The following is a 23,664-nucleotide window of genomic DNA, read 5'->3' as shown; positions in this document are numbered from 1 at the left end:
ACACGTGAGTGGAGGGAAAAGAGAAGATAGATTAGTGCCACCCTGCATGAACTTACACATGAATATGGAAGGATTTCTCTCTTGTCATCCTCCACAAATTTAAACGACCAAAGAAAACATACCTGTGAGGGTTGTTGTGCCCACTGATCTTATACTTGTTCCAGAGTATTTAAATATTGTCCTAATAGATATGGAGAGGCTTTATGTAACATAACCTGGTAAATCCATAGCTCCAGCACTGCCATATATATCATAAGCTATCATACCAGGGGCTTAGAAAATATGCCAGGTTAGGGGCGCCTGGGTGGCTCAGTCGGTTAAGTGTCCGACTTCGGCTCAAGTCATGATCTCGCGGTTCTTAAGTTCGAGCCCTGAGCCGGGCTCTGTGCTGACAGCTCAGAGCCTGGAGCCTGCTTCAGATTCTGTGTCTCCCTCTCTCTCTACCCGCTACCCCTCGCTCACACACTCTCTCTCTCTCTCTCAAAAATAAAATAAAAACATTAAAAAGTTAAAAAAAAAAAAAAGAAAAGAAGCCAGGTTGTTATAAACTACTCAAGAGCAGTGGGACTCATTTTTCTGCAAAGTGGTTTTGGAAGCAGAGATGAATACATGTAAATACAATGATCTGTTTGCTTTCCTCTTCCTCCCACAAAAAAAGCCAGGGGTGTACTTTTGGCTCAAAAGTTGATTTGGAACCTAATAAGGCAAAAATAGAATAAGAAATTGATACATGTGGGTTGCCATTTGTCAAAGCTTTCGCTAGAACTCTAAAGCTAGTCCGGCTTGTTACAAGCCGTCTACTATTTTTGTTATCTTCCCCTTCTAAAGGCAGAGTTCCTCTGTGGTGAAGGTTCAGATGGGAGCTCAGGGCACCTCTTCAGGTTCAGTGACTCCCACTATCTGCAAAATGAGTTTCCTCGTTTAGGATGAAGGTCAAAAAGGAGAGGAGGAACATTCTCTCTTGCTTCAGCTCCCCTCATCCAGCGTTACTTCCAGACCACGAACTCACTTGTATGTGTTACCATTTGAAAGTGAAGCAAAAGGCTTTTTACTCAAAGAAAAAGAAACACACACGTGGATTTTACATGTAAAGCCAGACAACTGATTGATGTGAAAAATCTCTGTAAGTCACGTTTTGGTGTGATTTTACTGAGCCTGTAACTTCAGGCATAATTTTATTCCACCATGGTAAAATGCAGTTTGCCCTGAGTGTAGGCAATGGAGGAGGGGGGTGCACTGTGTATAGAGAATAGCAAATAATAATCAATATATTAAATAAGTAAATTTATGTTAATAAATATGTATAATAGATCATAATAATTAAAAATAAAACCTATTGGAGGTTGTCTGCTTTACATTACCACTGTATACTGGTAATTTCAAATTAAGAATTTTTTTAAATGTTTATTTATTTTAATTAATTTTATTTTATTATTATTATTATTTTTTTGTTTCAACGTTTATTTATTTTTGGGACAGAGAGAGACAGAGCATGAACGGGGGAGGGGCAGAGAGAGAGGGAGACACAGAATCGGAAACAGGCTCCAGGCTCCGAGCCATCATCAGCCCAGAGCCCGACGCGGGGCTCGAACTCCCGGACCGCGAGATCGTGACCTGGCTGAAGTCGGACGCTTAACCGACTGCGCCACCCAGGTGCCCCAATTAATTTTATTTTTTATTAAATATAATGTATTGTCAAATTGGTTTTCATACAACACCCAGTGGTCATCCCAACAGGTGCCCTCCTCAATGCCCCTCTCCCCCACCCCCCATCAACCCTTAGTTTGTTCTCAGTATTTAAGAGTCTCTTATAGTTTGCCTCCCTCCCTCTCTGCTTATTTTTGAGAGAGAGAGAGAGACAGAGCGCAAGCGGGGGAGGGGCAGGGATAGAGGGAGACACAAGATCTGAAGCAGGCTCCAGGCTCTGAGCTGTCAGCACAGAACCCGACACAGGGCTTGAACTCATGATCTGTGAGATCATGACCTGAGCCAAAGTCGGATGCTTAACTGACTGAGCCACCTAGGTGCCCATGGCAATTTCATATAATACCTGTGGTAACATACTTTTTTCTGTCACACCAAAGAAGACTGGGATCCTGTCCTCCCCACCCACTCTCTACCCCTTGGGAAATTCCATATTACGCCTTTTCGATTTGGAAAGTGGTGTCACGGAGAAATAGCTAGAGCTTTTTAAACAGAAGGTCTCCAATTTATGGTTTCTTAAACCCTACTCTACCTCAGTGTGTTATGCTCATATTTCAAGAAGATGTCGCTACTCATCAGGATTAGATGTTAAGAAATGGCTGGGAAAAATGGGAGAGAAAGTCTGGGAACTGCAAGATAGGGCTTAGAAGAGCCCCGGTCGAGAGCAAGAAGGAAACTGTGCAGTGAGTGAGGAGTGACTTCTCCGATGGGCACCGCTGCGGCCCTTGGAGTGTCAGCACCATGCAAGGAACAGCTCACCTTTTAATCACTTAGACTTTTTGGCTTAAGTCTTTTAGGGATAGTTTCCTCTCAGAACATACCTCCACCTTTATGATACAATTTAGTGGGAAAATAAGATTTTTAGTTTCGGGGTCCAAATGTGCTGGGACATAACTGTTTTATAAAGTGAGCAATGGCCCAGCATTTCTTTCCTGTCTCTGGGTTCCACGATTATTTGCACGGTGTCCCTTCTTAATTATTTGAAATAACACTGGTTTAATTTTGAGAGACCTCGTAGATACTTTTGGCACCCAGGCCTACATACAAATAAACCAAAACAAGAAAGAAGGGAATATAGTTTGAAGTCCCAAAAGGGGTCCCTAGTGGGGGACTCCAGCATGAAAACTTATTTGGCTGGCATCACATATTTTGAAATGTTGAAAATGAATGCCTTTAGATGGAACTGTCTTTCATACCTTTCCTTGCTGGCCTGCCCCAAGGCATTCATGGATGCAGCCTTTCTAAAATCTCTGCTGATCAGAGGTTTCTGGTCTTTTCAGACAACAGGGCATTCTTTGAGAGAAACCTTGCCCTTTCACTGATAATCTTCGCCAATGACAGATCTTTCAGAGTCCTCTTCTCATTGTATACGTGTTTCTTTCTCTTTTCTTTTTTTAAAGCTTTTTAATTTTTATTTATTTTTAATTTGAGAGAGAGCACGCACATGTATGCACACATGGGAGAAGGGCAGGGAGAGAGGAGAGAGGGAATCCCAAATGGGCTCTGCGTTGTGGGGCTCGACCCCACAAACCTGTCAGATCATGCTCAAGCTGAAATCAAGAGTCAGATGCTTAGCCAACTGAGCCACCCAGGCATCTTGTTTCTTTTCCTTTTATGAACTCCTCTTGAGTGGGTCTCATGGCCCACTCTACATATTTACCCAATTCTTATGAGTGACATGTCAGGGAGGCAGCCAGACTGCCATCTATCTGCCTTATGTTGGATTAAATCTTATCAACCGGGAGCAGATGGCAGCCATATTGTTGTGCACCTAGCCATACACAGAGAAACTAGGTATTGCAGCTTTAATCCAAAAAGAAAAGAAAAGAAAAGGAAAAAACCCCAAACAACTACAAGTTTTGAACTTCAAAAGTAGAGAGACACACACAAAAAACCCTTCACCCTTCCTTCCTCCCCAGATCCCAAGGGCAAAGGCAGGGTCTGACCTTCAAATATATACTGGAACTTATGCTGCTGAAGGCTGGCACTCATGGCCTCTTCAATGGCGCTGATGTCTTTGTTGAGCTTGACCACCAGAGGGTCATAATCCATACTTTCCACATTAGCGACAATGGCATAGTTCCCCTCCTTTGCAAGGGGGATGAGATAATGGAAACAGTGAACCCTAAGAGAGGCAAGGATGGAGAGAGCAGTCAGTAACACATTTTCCTGATGGAAACAATAATCTTCTTGTGACAGAACACCCAAACACTTAAGGCAGCTGTGGCTCTGTAAATATTTACGTACTCCTCTGCTCATTCACTGGAAAGCCACCTAGCAAGTGAGAGATCTTGAGCAAGTCCGCTTCCATGATCCTCACTTGCTTAATCTAAACATTGGGGATGAGGAGTAAATGAACTCTAAAATTCCTTTAAAAAAAAAAAAGAAGTTTATTTTTGAGAGAGGGTAAGGCAGGCAGTGGGTGAGCGGGAGAGGGCTAGAGACAGGGAGGCACAGAATCGGAAGCAGGCTCCAGGCTCCAAGCTGTCAGCACAGAGCCTGATGTGGGGCTCGAACTCTTGAACCGCGAGAGCCGAAGTCGGACGCTTAACCGATTGAACCACCCAGGCACCCCTAAGATTCCTTTCAAAGACTGGATTATACACATACTGTGAAAAGCACTGTATCTTTCAATGGATATTACTATAGTGAAAATGAGAGGCAGAGGTCACAGAGCTCTAAAGAGCAGGCTTTGGAATGAGACTACTTTGGTTTCAACTCCCAATTCCAACATGTTCTAGCTGTGTGATTCTGGGCAAGTTACTTTCTTGGTTTCCTTGTCTAGATGATGCCCACACCTACCTCATAAGGTGCTCGGAGGAGCTGGTGAACATAAAGCATACAGCACAGGCCTGGCACAAAGCAAGTGCATAGTAAGTGTTGGCTATCATTGCTATTATCATATTTATTATTATTCATCTATTACTTAAGTAAAATGCCAAAATAAACTTACTTATTTAAAAATAAAATTGTGCTCGGCCTTGGGAATGTGCGACATGATTTATGCCCTTAAACACTCCCTAGCCTAGTCAGGCAGACTGAGGAAAAAAAAAAAAAAAAAAAAAAAAAAAAGAGAGAGACAGAGACCAAAAGAAGGCAGTGTCTCACTCAGAAGCACATGTATCCACGTGCCATGGAAACCTGCCATGGAGCGTCAGGAAAGGTTCACAACAGGAGGTGATACTTAAGTAAGAAAGATGATCTGAATGAGCTTGATAAAGGAGTGCATTCCTCTGTTGACATGGCCTGATCACTCTGACCATGCACAGTTCTTAGGGTCTTTTTGGTAGTTACTGGTAACTGCCAAAGAAGTCTGAGATGGGTCAAGACAGGCCACTCCATAACCTTTGTGTTAAGCTGTAACGAAAGCAGGTTTCACTCCAAATAATTCTACCACACATATAGGCGTTTCTTAAAAAAACAAAACCAAAACCTTCCGTCCGTTGGCAGGCACAGTTCGAACAGTCTTTCCTATAAGCTCAGTGAAGTCCTAATTATTGTTTTAGGTGCTCTGTCTGATCGTACCACGGGAGGTTCAGAGTCAAAATTCTGGTACCCTTATAGTCTGCATTAAGTAATAGGAAATACTCCTAAACAAATGGCTGCAAAAGCCTTGGGCCTTATCCGTAACGCTGGATCTTTAGGCTTGGCTTTCATCTTTCTTTTTTAAAGTAAGGTTTACTGAGAAATAATGTATCAACAGTAAAAAATCACCCTTTTTAGTGTATTTTGTAGTGTAGTTTTGACAAATCTACACAGTTGTACAATCGCCACTATGATCAAGTTACAGAACAACAGCATCACTCCTAGAATTCCCGTGAGCCCCTCTGCAGTCAACCCCTACCCATACTCCAAGGCTCTGGCAACCACTGACCTATCTATGCTTCCTTCCTATAGTTCCGTCTTGTCCAGAGTGCCATATAAATGGAATCATAGAGTATGTAGCTTTCGGAGTTTGGCTTCTTGTGGTCAGCCTGAGGCATCTGTGATTTATCCACTTTATTGTTCATTCCTTGTTACTGCTGAGCACATCTCCACCGTATGGAGGTACCACAATTTAACCATTCGTCCGCTGACATCTGGACTGTTTCTACTCTGGGGTGATATCACAAAAAGCTGCTTCAGGTACGGGATTTTGGGTAAATGCAAATTTTCATTTCCAGTGGGTAAGTACTAGAATCGCTGGGTCATGTAGATAAGTATATTTTAATTTTATAAGAAATTGCCAAACTGGGGTGCCTGGGTGGCTCGGTCGGTTAAGCGTCCGACTTCGGCTCGGGTCATGACCTCACGGTCCGTGGGTTCGAGCCCCGCGTCGGGCTCTGTGCTGACAGCTCAGAGCCTGGAGCCTGTTTCACATCCTGTGTCTCCCTCTCTCTCTGCCCCTCCCCTGTTCATGCTCTGTCTCTCTCTGTCTCAAAAATAAATAAACGTTAAAAAAAAAAAACTAACAAAAAAAAAAAGAAACTGCCAAACTATTTTCCAAAGGTGCTATGCCATTTCGCTTTCCTACCAGCAGCGTACAAGAGTTCCAGATGCTGAGCATCTGCACCAGCACCTACTGTCACCAGTTTTTAAAAAGATTTTAGCTTTACTGAGGTATAACTGATCTATAATACTGTGAGACATTGTAAGTACACATCATGATTTGATATACACATTCCTTGTGGAAGGCTTTCCCCAGTCTGGTTAATGAACATGTCCATCACATATTTATTCTTTTTTTTTTTTTTTAACCATGAGAACATTTAAGTTCTACTTTTAGCATCTTAACAAATTTCAATTATACAGTACAGTGTCATCAACCATAGTCACCATGTTTTAAATTAGATTCTTGGGCCTTATTCAAAACTTATAGCTAAAGTTTGTACCATCACCAACCTCTATTTCCCCCAATCCCAGACACAACTGTCCTATTCTGTTTCTATGACTTTGACTTTTTTTTTTCAATTCTGCATATAAGTGCCACCATGCAGTATTTGTCTTTGTCACACTTAGTTTGCTTTGCATAAAGCCTTCAGTGTTTGTTAGTTTAAAAAAAAATTAATAAAACACATTCTAATAGATGTGTACAGTGATATCTCATTGTGATTTTAAATTTTCAGTTTCCTAATGACTAATGATGTTGGGCATATTTTCATGTGTTTGTCTGCCATCCATATACCTTTGTGCTCATAATTCTTGCCCAACTTTTTTAATGGGTTGTTTTGGGTATTCTTTATATGTTCTGGATACAACTCCTTTATTAGATATGCATTTTACAAATATTTTATCTCACTCTTTGGCTTGTCTTTTCATTTTAGTGATGTCTTTTTAAGAATGGTTTTCGGGGCGCCTGGGTGGCTCAGTCGGTTAAGCGGCCGACTTCCGCTCAGGTCATGATCTCGTGGTCCGTGAGTTCGAGCCCTGCGTCGGGCTCTGTGCTGACAGCTCAGAGCCTGGAGCCTGTTTCAGATTCTGTGTCTCCCTCTCTCTGACCCTCCCCCGTTCATGCTCTGTCTCTCTCGGTCTCAAAAATACACGTTAAAAAAATTAAAAACAAAAAAAGAATGGTTTTCAATTTTGATGGACTTCAATTTATCATTTTTTTCTTTTTGGATGGTGTTTTTTCGGGTCCTATGTAATAAATCTTGGCCTAAACAAAGTCACAGAATTTCTCTCCCTATGTTTTCTTCTAGAAGTTTTATAGTTTTAGGTTTTATAATTTTGTATAGGATGTGATGTATTCTTATAACCTGCTCATGCAGGGGAATCTAAGTATCTTGACTATCAGTTCATTTTCATTATCAGTGGTGATCTAATAGCTGCATCAACTAATGACTAATTTCGCCAACAAAAATTTATACTGGCATTCATCTGCTAATTGGCAAGGTGTATAGTGTTAATCAAGTTACCAGTAACTGCACTGGTTGCAGTGCCCTCCGGAAGGTGACCTTTCTGATAGAATGAAAGTTGACCAATCTGGGGTGGGATTCATGACTAGGGAAATTGATGGCTACTGTGGTTGACATTTAAACTGAGCAGCTCTTAGCTGAAAATGAGATCAAGCCATCAGTGCTGAGGTATTTTTACAGTAAATTACAGATGACATAACTCTAGCAAGGGAAGACTCTGGACAAAGGCATGAGGGTGTGAATGAAGGTTGGTTTTGAGGAATGACAAGTGGTTCCTTTTGGTATGCAGAGATCACATATGAAGACAGGGGCATGAGGTGAGCCTGGGGACATGGGTAGGTCATTCAGCTTTGGAGGCCATCTAAGGATTCTGGGTTTCATCTGAGAATGGCTTCTAGGGAGCCTTGGGAGGTGGGAGCCTTAGGATTTTAAGAGGTGGAATGATATAATCAGATACGAGCTTTGGCAAGATCACTCTAGCACAGTATAACGGGTGGGCTGATGGTGAAGAATGGGAGCAACTGAAAGGAGAGAGACCGCTTGGGACATTCTCCTGAATGGGAGGGGAGTGCTTCTAAGATCCTGAAGTGAGTGGCAGAAGAGAGAAGTAAGACGGCTTTAAGGTACGATCTTCCTCTCCCCCAGTGATTAGAGGTGAAAAAGAAAACAGTCGCTGGCCAATGTCAAATTCAAAAAGTGTTTTCTTTGGATTCTGGCATGTTGTTGCTGACCTTAACACGACCTTGGCATTAAGGTTTTCTGCAAATATTGCTGATTACACAGCAGGGTGGTTGATTTTCAGAAAGTGCACACTCAGGATCCCAACAGTGACAGGCGGTTGCTGTTGGACCCACTTAGAGCCCTCCTGATGGTGAGAGAAATCAGCCGATAAAAGGTGACATTCTTGGCATCTTGGGCTCAAATGGCAACTTAATTTTCTTCTTCTAAAGTTCAAATAGGAAAAAAAAAACACCACCTCAACAATTTTAAATGGTCTCACCATGTCTTTCATTTCTTGGGGGTGTCATTTGCCTTAGGCTTCAAACTGTGGAAAGGGGCTGATTATTGGTTAAATGTGACCGAAAATGACGCAGGTAAAATGTCAAATGCTCTTTGGACGGGTCCTTAAATGCAGAACCTACTGGATTTGAGAACACTTTCTGGCTTGAACTTTAACATGTTACAGAAAAATACGGGCTATGGATATAAAAAAAAAAAAATTTGGTGAAAAAGACACACATGGGCGTTTGAAATTGTTCTGGACTTCTCGCTAGCATTTTCCATACTTTTTTTTCCCTGTTAATTTCTGTGGTGCTATCTTATTTCAGTGGCTTCTGGGGTAAAAGTACCAGAGATAGTACCTAACCAGGCACTTCTTCATTGCACCAGCTCCTGAGTGACAGGGCCTGAGTTCTAATTCTCTTCTATGGCAGGATGGGAACAAAACAAACACTAGCAGATTCTGGTGACAAGGGTGATGCTGGCCATGCATCTCTGTACTTCTTAGACAGCATATGGCGAAAACAGAGTCTCCAAACCAATTCATTTTCTTGAAAGGGCAACAGGTTTTGGTTGGAGAAATAGCACGTGTTTTATCGAGGCTTGATTTCAAACCAGCTAATTCGCAAGAAGCATTCAGGTTTTTATTGAGCACCTATTATGTAGCAGGACTATTCCAGGTTCTGGGGCCACAGGAATGAACAAGGCACACCTGATTCCTGCCTTCTGGGAGCCGAGAGTCTCTTCCACGGTCACGCGCTGTGGATATCCAGAGCGCTCAGCAGTCTCCTTATTTCAGCATTATTATAGGACCGTGTACGGATCCTATACGTACGGCCTATTGATATAGTGTCATCAACCGTATAAACAGATGCACACAAAAATGCACGTTCCTGTGACAAGGAATGAATGAAGTGTGTCCACATTCATTGTCTGAGCCATCCATGGAGCTTTCTGCCTAGTGTCATCTACCATACTTTCAAAGGGACAAAGACAATATGGAGCACATTCATAAGAAAGCAACCTGAATGCTGAAACCATGTTATAAGATCAAGGAGTTTAACTTTGAGAAAATAAACATGTTTAGTGTTCTGAGTGAAAGTCAAGGAAAGAGAATTCTGCATCCAGGACTCTAAAACTCGGTCCTTTTTGTTTTTCATGCTTACAATGACCTTTTTCTGTTTTTAAACGAATGTTGAAGGAGATAGAGCAATGGGTAGTTTCTTGTAGAGTTAACAAATAATGACTGAAATATGTTCAGCATTAAGAATAGTACTGTCATGATGTACCAAAATAAAAAGGACAGACTAGAGGTTGAGGATTTAAAAGACTTCCTCAAATGTGTTGAAAATCTCCCACTTGGAATTAACTATAGGACAAGCAGCTAATTCTGAATGTGGAAGACGCTGTGCTCCCAACACAATCACTAGCATAAATTCCGGGAGCTGTGATAGTAATTAATTTGATGTTCCCTTGCTTTTCTGTGCAACCCGGGTAACAGAGGCATAAGAATGTTACTGTTTTTTGTTTTGGTTTTTGTTTTGTCTATTGCATTTATCTATTCGTAGAAACCACCCGATTTATTTCACTGTCAGCCTGTAAATAAATAGAAAACAAATCTACAAACTATCGTAAAACAAGTCAGAAAACGCAGAGGAAGAGCCTTTCTTTCTGGACAGCTGCATGTGAGAAACAAAATCGGAAATAATGCTGGGTAAAACATTTCAAATCTGCAATGCTTCTTCTCTTACTCCACTCACAAGGTGCTCATAAGCAATTAAGAAGTAACTCACTGGACAAGATAATGAAGAATGAAAAAAGCAGGAGGCATACAAAAGAAATGATATCCACAATACATTATCAATTTGGCTTTGCCTGAGCACACCTGAAGATATCCAAGTTCTTCTTTTTTTTAATGTTTATTTATTTTTGAGAGAGAGAGAGAGAGAGACAGAGCGTGAGTGGGGGAGGAGCAGAGAAAGAGGGAGATGTGGGGGAGGAGCAGAGAGAGAGGGAGACACAGAATCTGAAGCAGGCTCCAGGCTCTAAGCTGTCAGCACAGAGCCTGATGCAGGGCTCGAACCCACGAACCGTGAGATCATGACCTGACTCGAAGTTGGACGCTTAACCAACTGAGCCACCCAGCACCCTAAAGGTATCCAAGTTCTAACTGGAGTCCAAACATGTGAACCAAAATCCTATTTATATATATTTTTTTAACATTTATTCATATTTGAGAGTGAGAGAGACACAGCATGAGTGAGGGAGGGACAGAGAGAGGGAGTCACAGAATCTGAAGCAGGCTCCAGGCTCCGAGCTGTCAGCACAGGGCCCGATGCAGGGCTCGAACTCACGGACTGCGAGATCATGACCTGAGCTGACGTCGGACGCCCAACCGACTGAGCCACCCGGGCGCCCCCTCCCCCCGTTTTTTTAAAAAACATTTATTCATTTTTGACAGTGAGAGAGGCAGAGCATGAGCGAGGGAGGGACAGACAGAGGGAGTCTATTTACATTTTTAAAAATTTAATACAGTAAAGACTCCAAACGAGAAAGTAAAATACTCCATAAACTTTAATAATGTCTCATGGTAATATAGAAGAAAATGTATCACCCTTTCTGATGTAATGTACATAGTTTCTGATCTTGAGTTTTCTGATCCTGAAGTCCCAAAAGTCTCTATCCAACTATCTGACATTGCTACCTAGAGGTCTAGGAAGCATCTCAAACTGAACGTTTCCAAGACGGAAGTCTTGGCTTCCACCCCTCTCTCAACCTTTCTCCCCCCTTCAGACTTTCTCCCCTCAGTTAGTTAATGGCCCTGGCATCCACATAATTACTCTCACCCCAAAGCTGGTGGTTTTCCTTGAGTCCCCTCTTTCACTGCCACCAGCCCCTGCGCCCGACCCAGTTGATCAACACATTGCATCAGCTCTACCTTTGGGATATATCTCAAACTAACCCTTGGCACACCTCCACCTGTTACTCTGGTGCTCGTAACTGGTCTCAATGGTCGCTATGCTTCCATTCATATTTCTTCCTATCATCCCTTTTCCAAACAACAGTTAAGGTGCTCTTTTAAAAATGTAAATGCGGGGGGAGGGCGCCTTGGTGGCTCAGTCGGTGGAGAGTCTGATTCTTGGTTTTGGCTCAGGCCATGATCTCATGGTTTGTGAGTTCGAGTCCCACGTTGGGCTCCACAGCTGGCAGCCCAGAGCCTGCTTGGGATTCTCTCTCTGCCTCTCTCTCTGCCTCTTCCCTGCTCATACTGTTGCTGTCTCTCTCAAAATAAATAAATAAAGACTTTAAAAAAGGTAAATGGATGAAAGAGTGAATGACTGAATGAAGTTCTGTCCCTTGTCTACAACCCTTCTATGACTTCTTAATGCACTTAAAATAAAATCTGAACTATTTACTTGGTCTGAGGGTTGCTATCATGTGCCAGGCTTGGTGACCACACATGGTCAGGCTCCAGCCCGCCTCTTTATGTATCCCTTCCACTCCTCCGACCTCCTTGGTCATAGGGCTATGGTCATACTGGACCCCTCTCCGTTCCTCAGCACTGCCAAGCTCGATTTTCTCAGGACCTTGGAGTGCTGCCCTCTCTGCCTGAAATTCTTTTCTCCTGGGGCTTTGTACAGATGGCTCCTTCTTGTTATCCTGTCAATTTTCTCTGACCACACTATTAAAAAACAAAAAAACAAAAAAGCCAGTCCCCCTTTGTCGTCAAACCCAGCTACTCTCTGCACTGTCCAGTATGACAGCACTAGCCACGTGTGGCTATCAAGCACTTGAAATGTGACCAGTCTGAATGTCAAGGTGCTGTAAGTGTAAAATATGCACATTCAAAAGGCTTAGTACACAAAAAGGCAAAATAGCTCATCAATAATTTTCAGGTTAGTTACATGCTGAAATGATAATATTTGTGATACACTGGTTTAGATAAAATAGATTATAATTTATGTCTCTCTCTACTATTTCAAATGTGACTATTAGAAAAATTTAATTATCTATGTGGTTTGAACATATAGCTCACTTTACATTTTTGTTGGCTAGCATTGCTTGATTCCATTATGCTATTTTATTTTGTTTGTTGCACTTTTCAGAAATTATCTTTTTTGTTCACTCATTGGCCATATTCCCCCCTTACAATGTAGCTCCATGAGAGCAGGAACCTTGAGTGTTTTTTTCATTGCCGTATCCCAATTTCTAGACACTGCCCTGCACAAAGAGGGCACTCGGTAAATGTTTACTGAATGAGCAAACGATTGAAAACTTCCCAGTCTTTTCTTTCTACCATTTCCATAGTTGTGATAAGAGAGGCCAGCAAACCTAAGAATGTTCTACACTGCAGGGGAAGGAAAGAGTCCAAGAATATGGGGTGCCATATTCAAAGATGTTTGAAACTTTTCTCCTCAGTTATTTTCTAACATAACCTCCTCCTGGGCTTTAAGGTCTGGTAGGAGGGGCCCATGGTTCTTGGATCCATATACTTCCTTACTGATTAGCTGAGTATGTCGGTAAAAATATCAGTGACAATAAAGTCACCATAATCGCAGAACTACCACACTTGAGCCTTTATTTTGTGGCCGGCATTGTACTTATTATTTATTATTTCATTTATAAAGTCTCTAAGTGAGGAATTATTGTTGTATTTTTAAGATGAGAAAACAGGACCAGTAAAGGTCATTAACTGACTTAAGATGGACTAGTTAGCTGGTAGGGACATTCAAATCCACATCATGCTGATGTCACAAGCCATGCAAACACTGAATCACCATGCTGACGATACAGCACATGCTGAAAAACTTTTACCGTGACCGATTAACACTAAAAATCACATTCAGTGTAAAAAAAAAAAAAAAAAAAAAGGACAGCATCAAAACTCAGAATCAAAAGTTGTGGTGACACTCCCCAGAAAGCAGCAAGCGATTTATGACCCACTGTGCATTCAAAGAGCAAAGCCCCGGGCTTGGCTGTGTCGTACCTGACTTCCAGGTGTAGGACCAGCAAGCAGCGGTCAGCCATATCCTGGAAAGATCTGGCAAGTTCGCTCAGAGTCTGCATGATCTGCTCCGACACTGGGGGAAGATCCATGTTTACGTGGCTCTCTTGAGCAGGAGACAGCACTGAAAGAAGGGGGAGAAAACACCAGTCACTGCGCTAGGTGCCCACAGATTTGTTTGAAGCGACGCACTATTTTGTTGTTCATCGTGTTTTGACCAATTTGGCTAATGTCAGTGTTGGCAGCATGAGACGTCCAAGACATGACAGCCTACCTCTGTGCTCGATTCAACACCGATCGTCTGCAATCAACTCACAGAATTATAGAACAGAAACTCAGAGCTGGAAGTGACTTTAATCGTCATGTGGCCCAACCATGTGGTCTCTGCTTGTGTCCCTTGTACATCTTCAAGTGGCTGTTGCGCTTCTGGTTGTATTACTCACACAAATGTTTATGTAAGAAAATTCGATACCTTTTAAGGCAGCCTACTTCATCTCTGAAGGATTTGACCCTCGATATCTAGCCGTTATCTGTTGCCATTAATTTCTTTTTTTTAAGTTTGTTTATTTTGAGAGAGAGAGAGAGAGAGAGCACGCACATGCACACATGTGTACACAAGCGAGTGAAAGAGAGAGTGGGAGAGACAGAGAATCACAAGCAGGCTCTGTGCTGTCAGCTGTCAGTGCAGAGCCTGACGTGGGGCTTGAAGTCACGATGCTGAGATCGTGAAGTGAGCTGAAACCAAGAGTCGGATGCTTAACCAGCTGAGCCACCCAGGCGCCCCTGTTGCCATTCAATTCTAATCACTGGCTCTGATCCTACCAACTTTGCAATCATTGCCCTGTATGCTGGCACTTCAAGTATTGAAGATATCCCCTCTTTTGGCTTCCCTGAAGTCTTCCCCTTCCCAGGCTAACTGTCCCCAGTTTTTCAGGTATTCCTCAAATAACCAGATTGAATTATTTTATAATTCTCATAATTTGCTAACAAAAACATTCTGTCCCTTGAAATGTGTAGTAAATACTACAGTAGGTCTGACCTTCCTAGAGAGAATGATCAGCCCCCCTGTTCTGGATGCTATGCTGCTTGCACGTAAGCCCGAAATCTTCTTGGGGGGGGGGGGGGTTAGGCAGAGCACGCTGTATTCTACTTTAACTTGTACAGAGCTTATAATCAGTTAAAAGCCCCAAAAGATCTTTGTGGAAAATCTGAGAAAGCTACCTTCTGTATCCCTATCAAGTAATTGACAAAATTTAACAGCAAAAGTGTGAACCACATTTGTGTCTAGACTTCTGCTGCATATCCCGTTACCCACAGTTTCTCAAAGATCACCAGCAATTAACTTGGCAATTTCATTGAGGAGTTCTTAGTTCTCTAGAGTTTCCAAGACTGGCTTTGAATCCTGTCTCCACTACTTACTTATTATGAGACTGAGAGCTAAATCCTTAAATTATGTCTGCCTCAGGTTCTCGCTGTCAAATGGAGATAATAGTACCTATGACATGGGGTTTTGGGGGGCATTAAATGGGCCATTGTAGGTAAGACACATAGAAGAACAGCATGTCAATCTCCCTTAAAATTATACAAATAACAAGCAATTATCATTATTCATTGGTATGTGACTTGTCCAGGTTAAGAGTCTTAAGCTTAATTATAGCAACAAGGTACTTAAAAGGTAATCCCATCTTAAAATTCCGTTACCGGTATTTTTTGCTTTTCCATCTGAAAATTCTTCTGTCAGAGGACGCAGTATCTTTTGGAAGAAAGGCTCCTGGGATCTAGGGCACGTAAGATTTGGCAAAGCATCACTGACTAACTCAGGAGGGGTTTGCCTCACAGGGTAGAGAGTCACATTTGACTACAGCGGTGTCTGCAGTCACAGCCTTTCACAGCTGCATCTGTTTCTGGACTTTGCTAAGCCCAGAGAAGGACCCAGAGAGACAGTCCAGCTTCATAAGGCCAAGATCTCCTCTGGAGAACCAGACTTTAATAAGTTATCATGGCAAAGATTAAACAAAAAACAAACAAACAAATTCAGGCCAAGGGATCTGATCTGTAAGGAAGAAGGAAATGCAGTGAAATAGTCTTCGCATTACTGCCAGCCCTGGCATCGTTCAATGCTCACCACCTCGATCTGTAGCAATGGACACGTGGCATGGTGCCGCCTCTCTCAGGTTAACACTGCTCATGCTGTACGACTGCGAGGTGAGATCACTGCCTTCATAATGTTTTCATTTGGCAGGCTGGATGAAAGTGACTACGAGTAACACTTTTCTAATACTTCAGAGCATGTTAGGGCTTTTGAGTCCCTGGACTCCACTGCCGAATGACGGTCAGTTACTGTGGTTTGAGAGCTCTTTAAGTGCCAACGATAAGGTGCAGAAATCAGACCCCGAAGAAATCAGACGCCCGGCTTGAGGTCCAGAGTTATACCGATCTCCTAAACTCCATCAAAGGCATTCTAGACAAATTCCACCAAGGAAGTTAAATTAAAAAAAGAATCCAAGTAGAGTAAGTTAATGGAAGAGAAACAGTCCAGATAAAACTTGGAATGAGTGAGGTAAAAAGGAGTTTAAAAAAGCAGCGCATTGTACATTTCACTTGACTGTAATCTACAATGAAAACATAACATTTTAGTAAAGGAGCATGAAAAATCACAGCCCAGAGTTCTACTGAAAAGCTGGCCTCTGAATTCCTGAGGGCTCACTGAAATTTGCAAAGTTTTCTTAACAGGAAGGAATAGACTGAGGCAAAAACTGCTGAGCACGGCAAACAAATACCACACAAAACAAGGAACTCTCTCTTAAATGTCCAGTGGAAATCTACAAACAAGCAGTGCTGACGGAATTGGCTTGGGATACAGTCAAGATAGAAGGCTACTGGACACACACAAACGGAGACATCCTCTTAGAGGCTATGTGGTTATAGATCTTGGGGATTGTTCTTCGTATCAGCAAAGCCCACATATACTAGACTTTAAGAATGTTAGTGCTTGCTCATTTAATTAAAATATACACTTCGAGCTGTTTTGCTAATACTAGGGAGGGGTCGCATCAGATCATTCGTCAAATTCCATTCCTCTTACAACCATTGTATAAAAGCAGGCATCTTTGAGACTCCTAGCTAACTAATTGTGGCAATGTAACTGTGGCTTTCTGTACTCAATTGATTGGTCTATATGAGGATGCTGACACTTGCTCTCTAGGGCAGACACTGCTTGGTTAGGTGAACCGACACATATTTCCAATTCTCCCCTGCTCACTCTGCAAGAGACCCCAGAAACCTAAATGCTTGCATTCCGAGCCTTGCTTGTAGCCAGAGGAGGCCATGTGTCACCATTTGCCCAACGACCTTCAAACAGATTCTTCAGTGGCAGCTTGATCTAATCCTGGACCAATTCTGCAACCCATCTTTTGATGGGGAAACAAAAGTACGGGTCGTTGCCGCAAAAAAATTTCTGGATCTTCATCTCAAGAACACCTTCCATGCCCCTTGTCCTTCCTCTGCCAGTGCTTGGTTTGGCTCTTTCCTGTTCTCGGCAGCCTTCCCAAATTTGTGCTGCTGCTTTGTCCTTCCTATTCTCTCCTCACCCCTCTCTTAAGGACCTCATATCCTCATTAAGACTTCAAAGGAATCGTCAACACGTGCTTTCTCTGTGGTCTTGCCTCTTCTATTAACTTTTCCTTGTGTCATAATCCTTTTGCCTTCACCACATTATTACATCGTTATTCAGATGATATCCTAATTGTCAAGTCCAATGGGTGCTTTTCAGTCCTAATTTCAGAAAGGTTCTCTGCTACGTTCAATTTTTCTTAAATTTCTGTTCTCTTTTGGCTTAGATGGCACCCTACACCCCTGGATGTACTTTTACGTCTCTGACATTGTTTTCATTGTCTCCTTCCCTGGATCCTCTCCCTGTAGCCCACCCACGAGTGCTGGTGTTCCCAGGCCTTTTTTCTCTATTCATTTCCCTTACTTGTCATTCTGTATGTTCTCTCTGAGTGAGCTCATCCATTTTCATAGTTTTTGCTATTACCTAGGGACTGGTGACTCCTAAACTTCATGTGATCAAGTGTGTGCAGGCTAGCTTTACCTGTGTACATCCCACGGGCATCTCAAATGCAATGTGTCCAAAACTAAGCTCATTATCTATCTTTGGCATCTACTCTTTACCCTGAATTCCCTTTCCATCAGGGATGTGGCGATCTAGGAATCTCAGCTGCAAACCTGAGAGTGATTTTTGAGCCTCTCCTTTCCCTCACTCTCCTCGGCAAAGGCTAATTTCTGCAAATTCCATTTCCTGTCTCTTAATAGCTTTAAAAAAAATTTTTTTTAATGTTTATTTTCGAGAGACAGAGAGAGATAGAGCATGAGCAGGGGAGGGGCAGAGAGAGAGGGAGGGAGACACAGAATCCGAAGCAGGCTCCAGGCTCTGAGCTGTCAGCCCAGACCCTGATGTGGGGCTCGAACTCATGAGCCATGAGATCGGGACCCGAGGCAAAGTTGGACGCTTAACTGACCGAGCCACCCAGGCACCCCTGTCTCTTAATATCTTTTGTCTTTTCTGGATCTGTTGTGATTTTCTTGGTTTAGCCCTCACCTCTTCCATAACTACCACAATAGTAGGCCTCATGCCTGGCCTCTACCTTAATTCAACCCTCCATATTTAGCTCGCTAAATATGAGTTAGAGAAGTAGAGTTATTTATCTAAAACACAAATTAGACTTTGTCACCTTCTTGTAAAAATAACATCAGTGTTTCCCATTGCTGATATGTTGAAGTCCAAGCTCCTTAAACAACTAGGCTTTCCTTGGTTTTTGGTTTCTGTCCAACACTTTAGTTTTTCTCCATCTTTCACCATTTTCTCCTTCCTTGCCAATTTATCTCCCTTCCTTCCCATCCTGGCCCTTTAATCTGACATCTTTTGAAAGCAAGTTCCCAAAACATATCTTCCTGTTTTAAGGATTCTATACCTTCCATGGCTCTTAATCCCCTTTCTAAACTATTCGTGCTTTCTGGCTCAGGAAGTGTTTCCTGACTCTCCAGGCAGGGTCACTGGCTCCTCTGGGGGTTTTCTTTCCACATAATTCTATTACAGTAGTTATCATATTCCACTGGCATTATCTGTTTATCAGTATGTCCCCCTAGCAGATCATTAACTCCTTCAGGGCAGAGATTATCTATATATCTATATCTATCTATATCTGCTGGAGGCATGGCAGGAGCTCAATCAATGCTTTTTTAATTAAACAGAACAAGTGATTTAATTGACCAACGTGACAGGACAAAGAATTCACATAATAACAGACTGATAAAAATCAGGAAAGAGAAGGCAGAGCTTGCCACTTACAATTATAACTTCTTCCTTAGTTTCTTGAGTATATTTTGGGGGCTGAGTGGGGATATGGAAATAGCTCATTATAACTGGTGTCCTGGGCTATTCAGGAATCTTGCAGAAGCACAGGCTAAAGGCTTTCTGGTCAATTCCTACCGCCCAAGCACTCTCCTTATAAATTGTGTTGCCGTTAGAAGTCACTTTAATTCCACCTAGTGGCAGCCAAGACTTGGGGGTCCTCTCTTTTTGACTGACTTAAAGTCCCCGGCATATCAAATAACCAGCATCTTTCAAGGAAAGCCAACATGCTGTCATGGAGGGGCAATCAGCCTAGGACATTAGGATGTCTCAAGTGGTTCCACATCCTAATATTAACCAGACTGAAATGTGTTTAAGTCTTAAAATTAGTCAAAATTGGACTCATTCAGACCCAGAAGAGCATCTGTTTTCAAGGATGCAGCTGCTCCACTTTCAATGGCAACTTACTGTGACTTCTTTAATTGATTCATGTGAGGATGTCCTTGTGCATCTGCAATATTATCTAAAATTGCCACAATATTAGCTTAGACCGGTATCAGCTGTCGCGAAAGTGATAAATTGAAAAGGGAAAGATGGTTATCATGGCAAGAAAAGAAAGGTTAACTCTGTGAATTCCAGCTTTTCAGAAGATGGTTAAAAGACAATGAAGAATGATCCCATGAGATCTAATGGCTGGAAAACATTTTAGAAGATCAAATTTTGGTACAATCGTTATTTCTGACTCCCCTTGCTATTTGTATGGCAAAATGACAGACACCACAGAATGACGTCTGCTTGAACCCAGAATAAATTTACTTAATTTCTAATCTTCAGTTTCCCTGTTTAGAAAACTGTGGTAATAGCATCTTCCTCCCTCCCAGAGCAATGGGTTATTAGGTTCTGTAAATAATTTTGAGATCCTTTGATGTTGTTACCTGGCTGACATTTTTAAAAAATAAAAAATAGGACTGCTGATTAGGGCTGTGACATTAAGGACTGATGAGGCTCATGGAGTCAACGGGGGCTGTGACAGGAGACCCTCCACCTAACTCTCCCCTCTCCTTAAATGCCTGAGGGATGTGCTACTGTGGAGCCCAACCCTGGGGTAGGATTTAAAGGCGTCAGACACTATGACGTTGTGGTTCCAAGCTGGACCGTCAATGACAATGGGAGCTAGCTCTGTCCTCAGTCTTCTCAATTTTTCTGTGCCACCATCCCTACTTTTTATTCATTCCCTTGAATTATTTGCAAGCCTATACAAGCTAACCGTCTCCCTACCCCCGTGTTTTGTACACAGTAGTCACTTTATAAGTGTTTGTTAAGTACGTCACTTATGTGTTTGTGAAACCTACTGGCTTCTGGAAGCATAGGTGATCTTCGGGAACTGAAGGATCCACCGTCTTATTCGCGTCTAATTTGAATCTTCTCAGGACAGCGATGTCCTTTCTTTATCTGCCAATTACTCCAAACTAACGTTTCATGGTGACTCTTTTTCATCATTCATTCTTTTTCCTGAAACACATTTTTAACCCCTCGCTATTCTTTGCCAGTCCTAGCTGTCGCCACTGTGATCAAATAATTTATTTTGTCACTCCTTGCCACCCACTGAACAATCCAGAACCTAGTTTGAAGTTCTTTTGCTACATTTTTGTACAAGAACAGGCCTTATCTAAGAATCATGTTTGGTAGGTTCTCTTCATTTTGCTTCCTATTTCAAGAGCAATGGTTCTTTTTAAATAATAAGTAGTTCTTTTCGGTCCAGATTTCCCTGGAAGATTTGGGTGTGAACAAATAAAGTCAGTTGATTTAAAAAACCAAAATGTTGACTCGGATTGTTCCTTGGCCTATACAATTCCAATGGCAAGGGACAGCGATGTATACGTTATTCAGATTAGACCACGTACATGCATCCATGTGTATAACCAACTCTGGAAATACAGCCTACTCTGTGAGATGTAATGAATTCTTTTACAGCTAATAGCTATGCGGCACGAATGCCAACCCTTTTCACCGCTGCTTCCAGAAGGAAGCTCTCTTTTGTCTACTCTTACAGGGGAAGAAGGACGAATGGAAGCAATTTTTTCCCCCCTCAAGTTGGGGTGGGAAAAAAATGGAAGGAATGCATTACCAGGAAGGGAAAAAGAGATCAAGAACGGAGGAACTAGGGTACAAAGTGATTGTGTCCTATTTATATTTGCTTTTCTAGGGTCTAATCACCTAATTGAGAATGTTGATGGTTAAAAAAAAAATGTTTCAAGTGGGTACAGGAGGCGAAGACCTACTTTCCGTTCCGTGCTACTGTTATTTAAATGATGATGTGTTACACCTTTTTTCCTGTTAGTCATAGACTTATGGACAACGTAACTTCGTGTTCTTTGGAACATCCTTCTGTCACCCCTCTCTTTCCCCTCTGAAATGTCTTATGTTACCCTAACTGGAGGCAGTAATGCTTTGGGGAAGAAAAGGCATGCTTGTCCTACTTATCACCCAGCCTAACGACACAGATGTTCAGTAACATTTATGTAAGAATGCGTTATTATAAGGCAAAAATAAAATAAAACAAAGCCCAAAGAGCAAACTTTCATAAAGAGCTGTTTTTTTTGTTTTTTTTATTATACGAAATTTATTGTCAAATTAGTTTCCATACAACACCCAGTGAAGAGCTCAGTTTTAAGGATGCTGCTTGAGAGTAATTTTCATCTCTATGAAACCATACTCTTTTGTCCTGCTTCCCAGAGGGACAGAATTTATCCTCTCACTTTTTATTACCCCTAGAACAACAGCTGTTAACCACTGTCGGCCTCACTTTCCTCATGTGTCTCCTCAGAGAGTTGTTGGGACGGCCAAATGCAGAATGTGGCCCCTCGCACAGCACCCGCCACAAAGTTAGGGACCATGCTTTGAACTCCAGTAACACGATGCCTCCTTCTTCTTCTGGCCTTCAGCACTGCTCACCTCACGCTGTATTTGCCTAGAGAGAGAGTCCCTGGTAGCTGGTGAGGTCTGTGAGAACAGAAGCAGTAACTTCCTTCTCCTGGCATCTCTCACAGACCATGGCTCCTCCTTAAACTGGGCAACAATGCCTGTTGAATGGAATCTTCACGCTAAGGACAAATCAAAGAATTTCATATCTTTTTCTTTTCATTGAATCTCCACAATGCCTTCCAACCTAACGTTAAAGCTTATTAGCTTGGCACATTATTCCGTTTCAGGCTCGGAGTGAAACTGAAGAATTATTCCAAATATTGACCTATGGAGGGAAAACAAGGGCGATTCGTATAGGGCTCATTGCAAAGGGCGAAACAAAAATGAGAACCAAGATAAAAAAAGGACAGTTGTTCTGTTAGGCTACCACAGGATAAGAGGCCGATTCTGAGCCAACAGGTTTAAGCCACACACTGCAGTTCTGTAGAGGGAAGATCACATCTTCTGCTACTCACAAAACGGCGCTTGATGGTAACAGGCCTGAGCAAGCCCCAGGTCATCCAAGGCCATTAGCTGGAGACTCCTCCTTCTATACAAGGCAAACCAGCACAGACACACTGGTTTTTACGCCTTGTGAGTGACAGTACAGACCTCAGTCCCCTTCGGTCCTGGGGGGGAAACATGAAGATTGATTTTTCCTTTATTCCAAATAATCCTCCCTGAGGCCTGGTAAAAACCTAATCATCGACTCAAAAGGCGTGTGGTGTGGCCAATTCAGCTCCTGCCGGATATGAAAGAGAAATGGAGGAAAAGCTAATGAACAGCTCCCGTCCTTGCTGCTGAAAGGCACTATTGTGGGACTCTATTAGATTTCCGCGGACTTTGTGAGCCTTTTGTATTTTGTAAAACTCTGCATCAAAAAGCATCTTGAGGTGTTAACAAATACTTAGGCAGATATTTTACGTGAATAAGCAACCCAGATGTAAGTTTCAAGAGAATTTCAGAGGCGAAAATATTATGTGGCAAAGAGATAACATTTAGTCATGTCTCAATGGGATCCTTCCGGCTTTAGCACTTGTAAATCTTCCAAAGAGCCTTTGGAGATGGCTTGTTCACAGCGTAAATCAGAAACATGAGGTCCATCTACAGAGAGTGAAACCAAACCACACAGAAAGCAAGCACGCTGCCCGAGACGACACTGGTAAGCAGGGGCCACAGATGAAGACAGAGATGAAGGGGTTAAAGGGAACATCCTGCACTGGGTCTCTCTTGCACTGGACTTCTCCCAGGGGCCTTTTCTTCAGGACTTTCCTATTCAGGCAGCTACATACATCATCCATACATTTGGACTGGAATTGAAAAGTAATCATATCTTCTTGACCTACAGCAGATACAACTTCGCTTTTATCTCTGTATCCCGGTAATAGGAGGGTCAGGTACCTACCTCACAGGAGTCTGATGATTAGATGAGAAAATATAGGGGCACCTGGGTGGCTCAGTCGGTTAAGCGTCTGACTTCAGCTCAGGTCATGATCTCACGGTTTGTGAGTTCGAGCCCCGCATCGGACTCTGTGCTGACAGCTCAGAGCCTCGAGCCTGCCTTGGCTTCTGTGTCTCCCTCTCTCTCCGCCCCTCCCCTGCTCGTGCTCTTTCTCTCTCTCTCAAAAATAAAATAAACATTAAAAATTTTTTTTTAAATGAGAAAATCTACAAAGGCTTAGAGTAGTATTTGACACACAAGCGCTTAATATATGGCAATTGCTATTACCATCACAATGACTACT

The 23,664-nt window shown here is 42.4% G+C and overlaps 1 protein-coding gene across 1 annotated transcript in view; it reads right to left on the bottom strand.

The window, feature by feature from the left end:
- The window catches only part of EXOC4 (exocyst complex component 4), a 754,752-nt gene that overhangs the window by 57,781 nt on the left and 673,307 nt on the right, over positions 1 to 23,664 (bottom strand). The window contains exons 15-16 of the mRNA XM_043589551.1: positions 13,585 to 13,726; positions 3,651 to 3,829 (exon numbers count right to left, since the gene is read on the bottom strand). Of these exons, the coding sequence (XP_043445486.1) occupies positions 3,651 to 3,829; positions 13,585 to 13,726 (321 nt within the window). The remainder of the gene's footprint in view (positions 1 to 3,650; positions 3,830 to 13,584; positions 13,727 to 23,664) is intronic.

This window comes from Prionailurus bengalensis, chromosome A2 (genome assembly GCF_016509475.1).
Source record: "Prionailurus bengalensis isolate Pbe53 chromosome A2, Fcat_Pben_1.1_paternal_pri, whole genome shotgun sequence".
Lineage (NCBI taxonomy): Eukaryota > Metazoa > Chordata > Mammalia > Carnivora > Felidae > Prionailurus > Prionailurus bengalensis.
The sequence above is the reverse complement of the archived record's forward strand: the minus strand, read 5'-3'. Positions and strand labels throughout refer to the sequence as shown.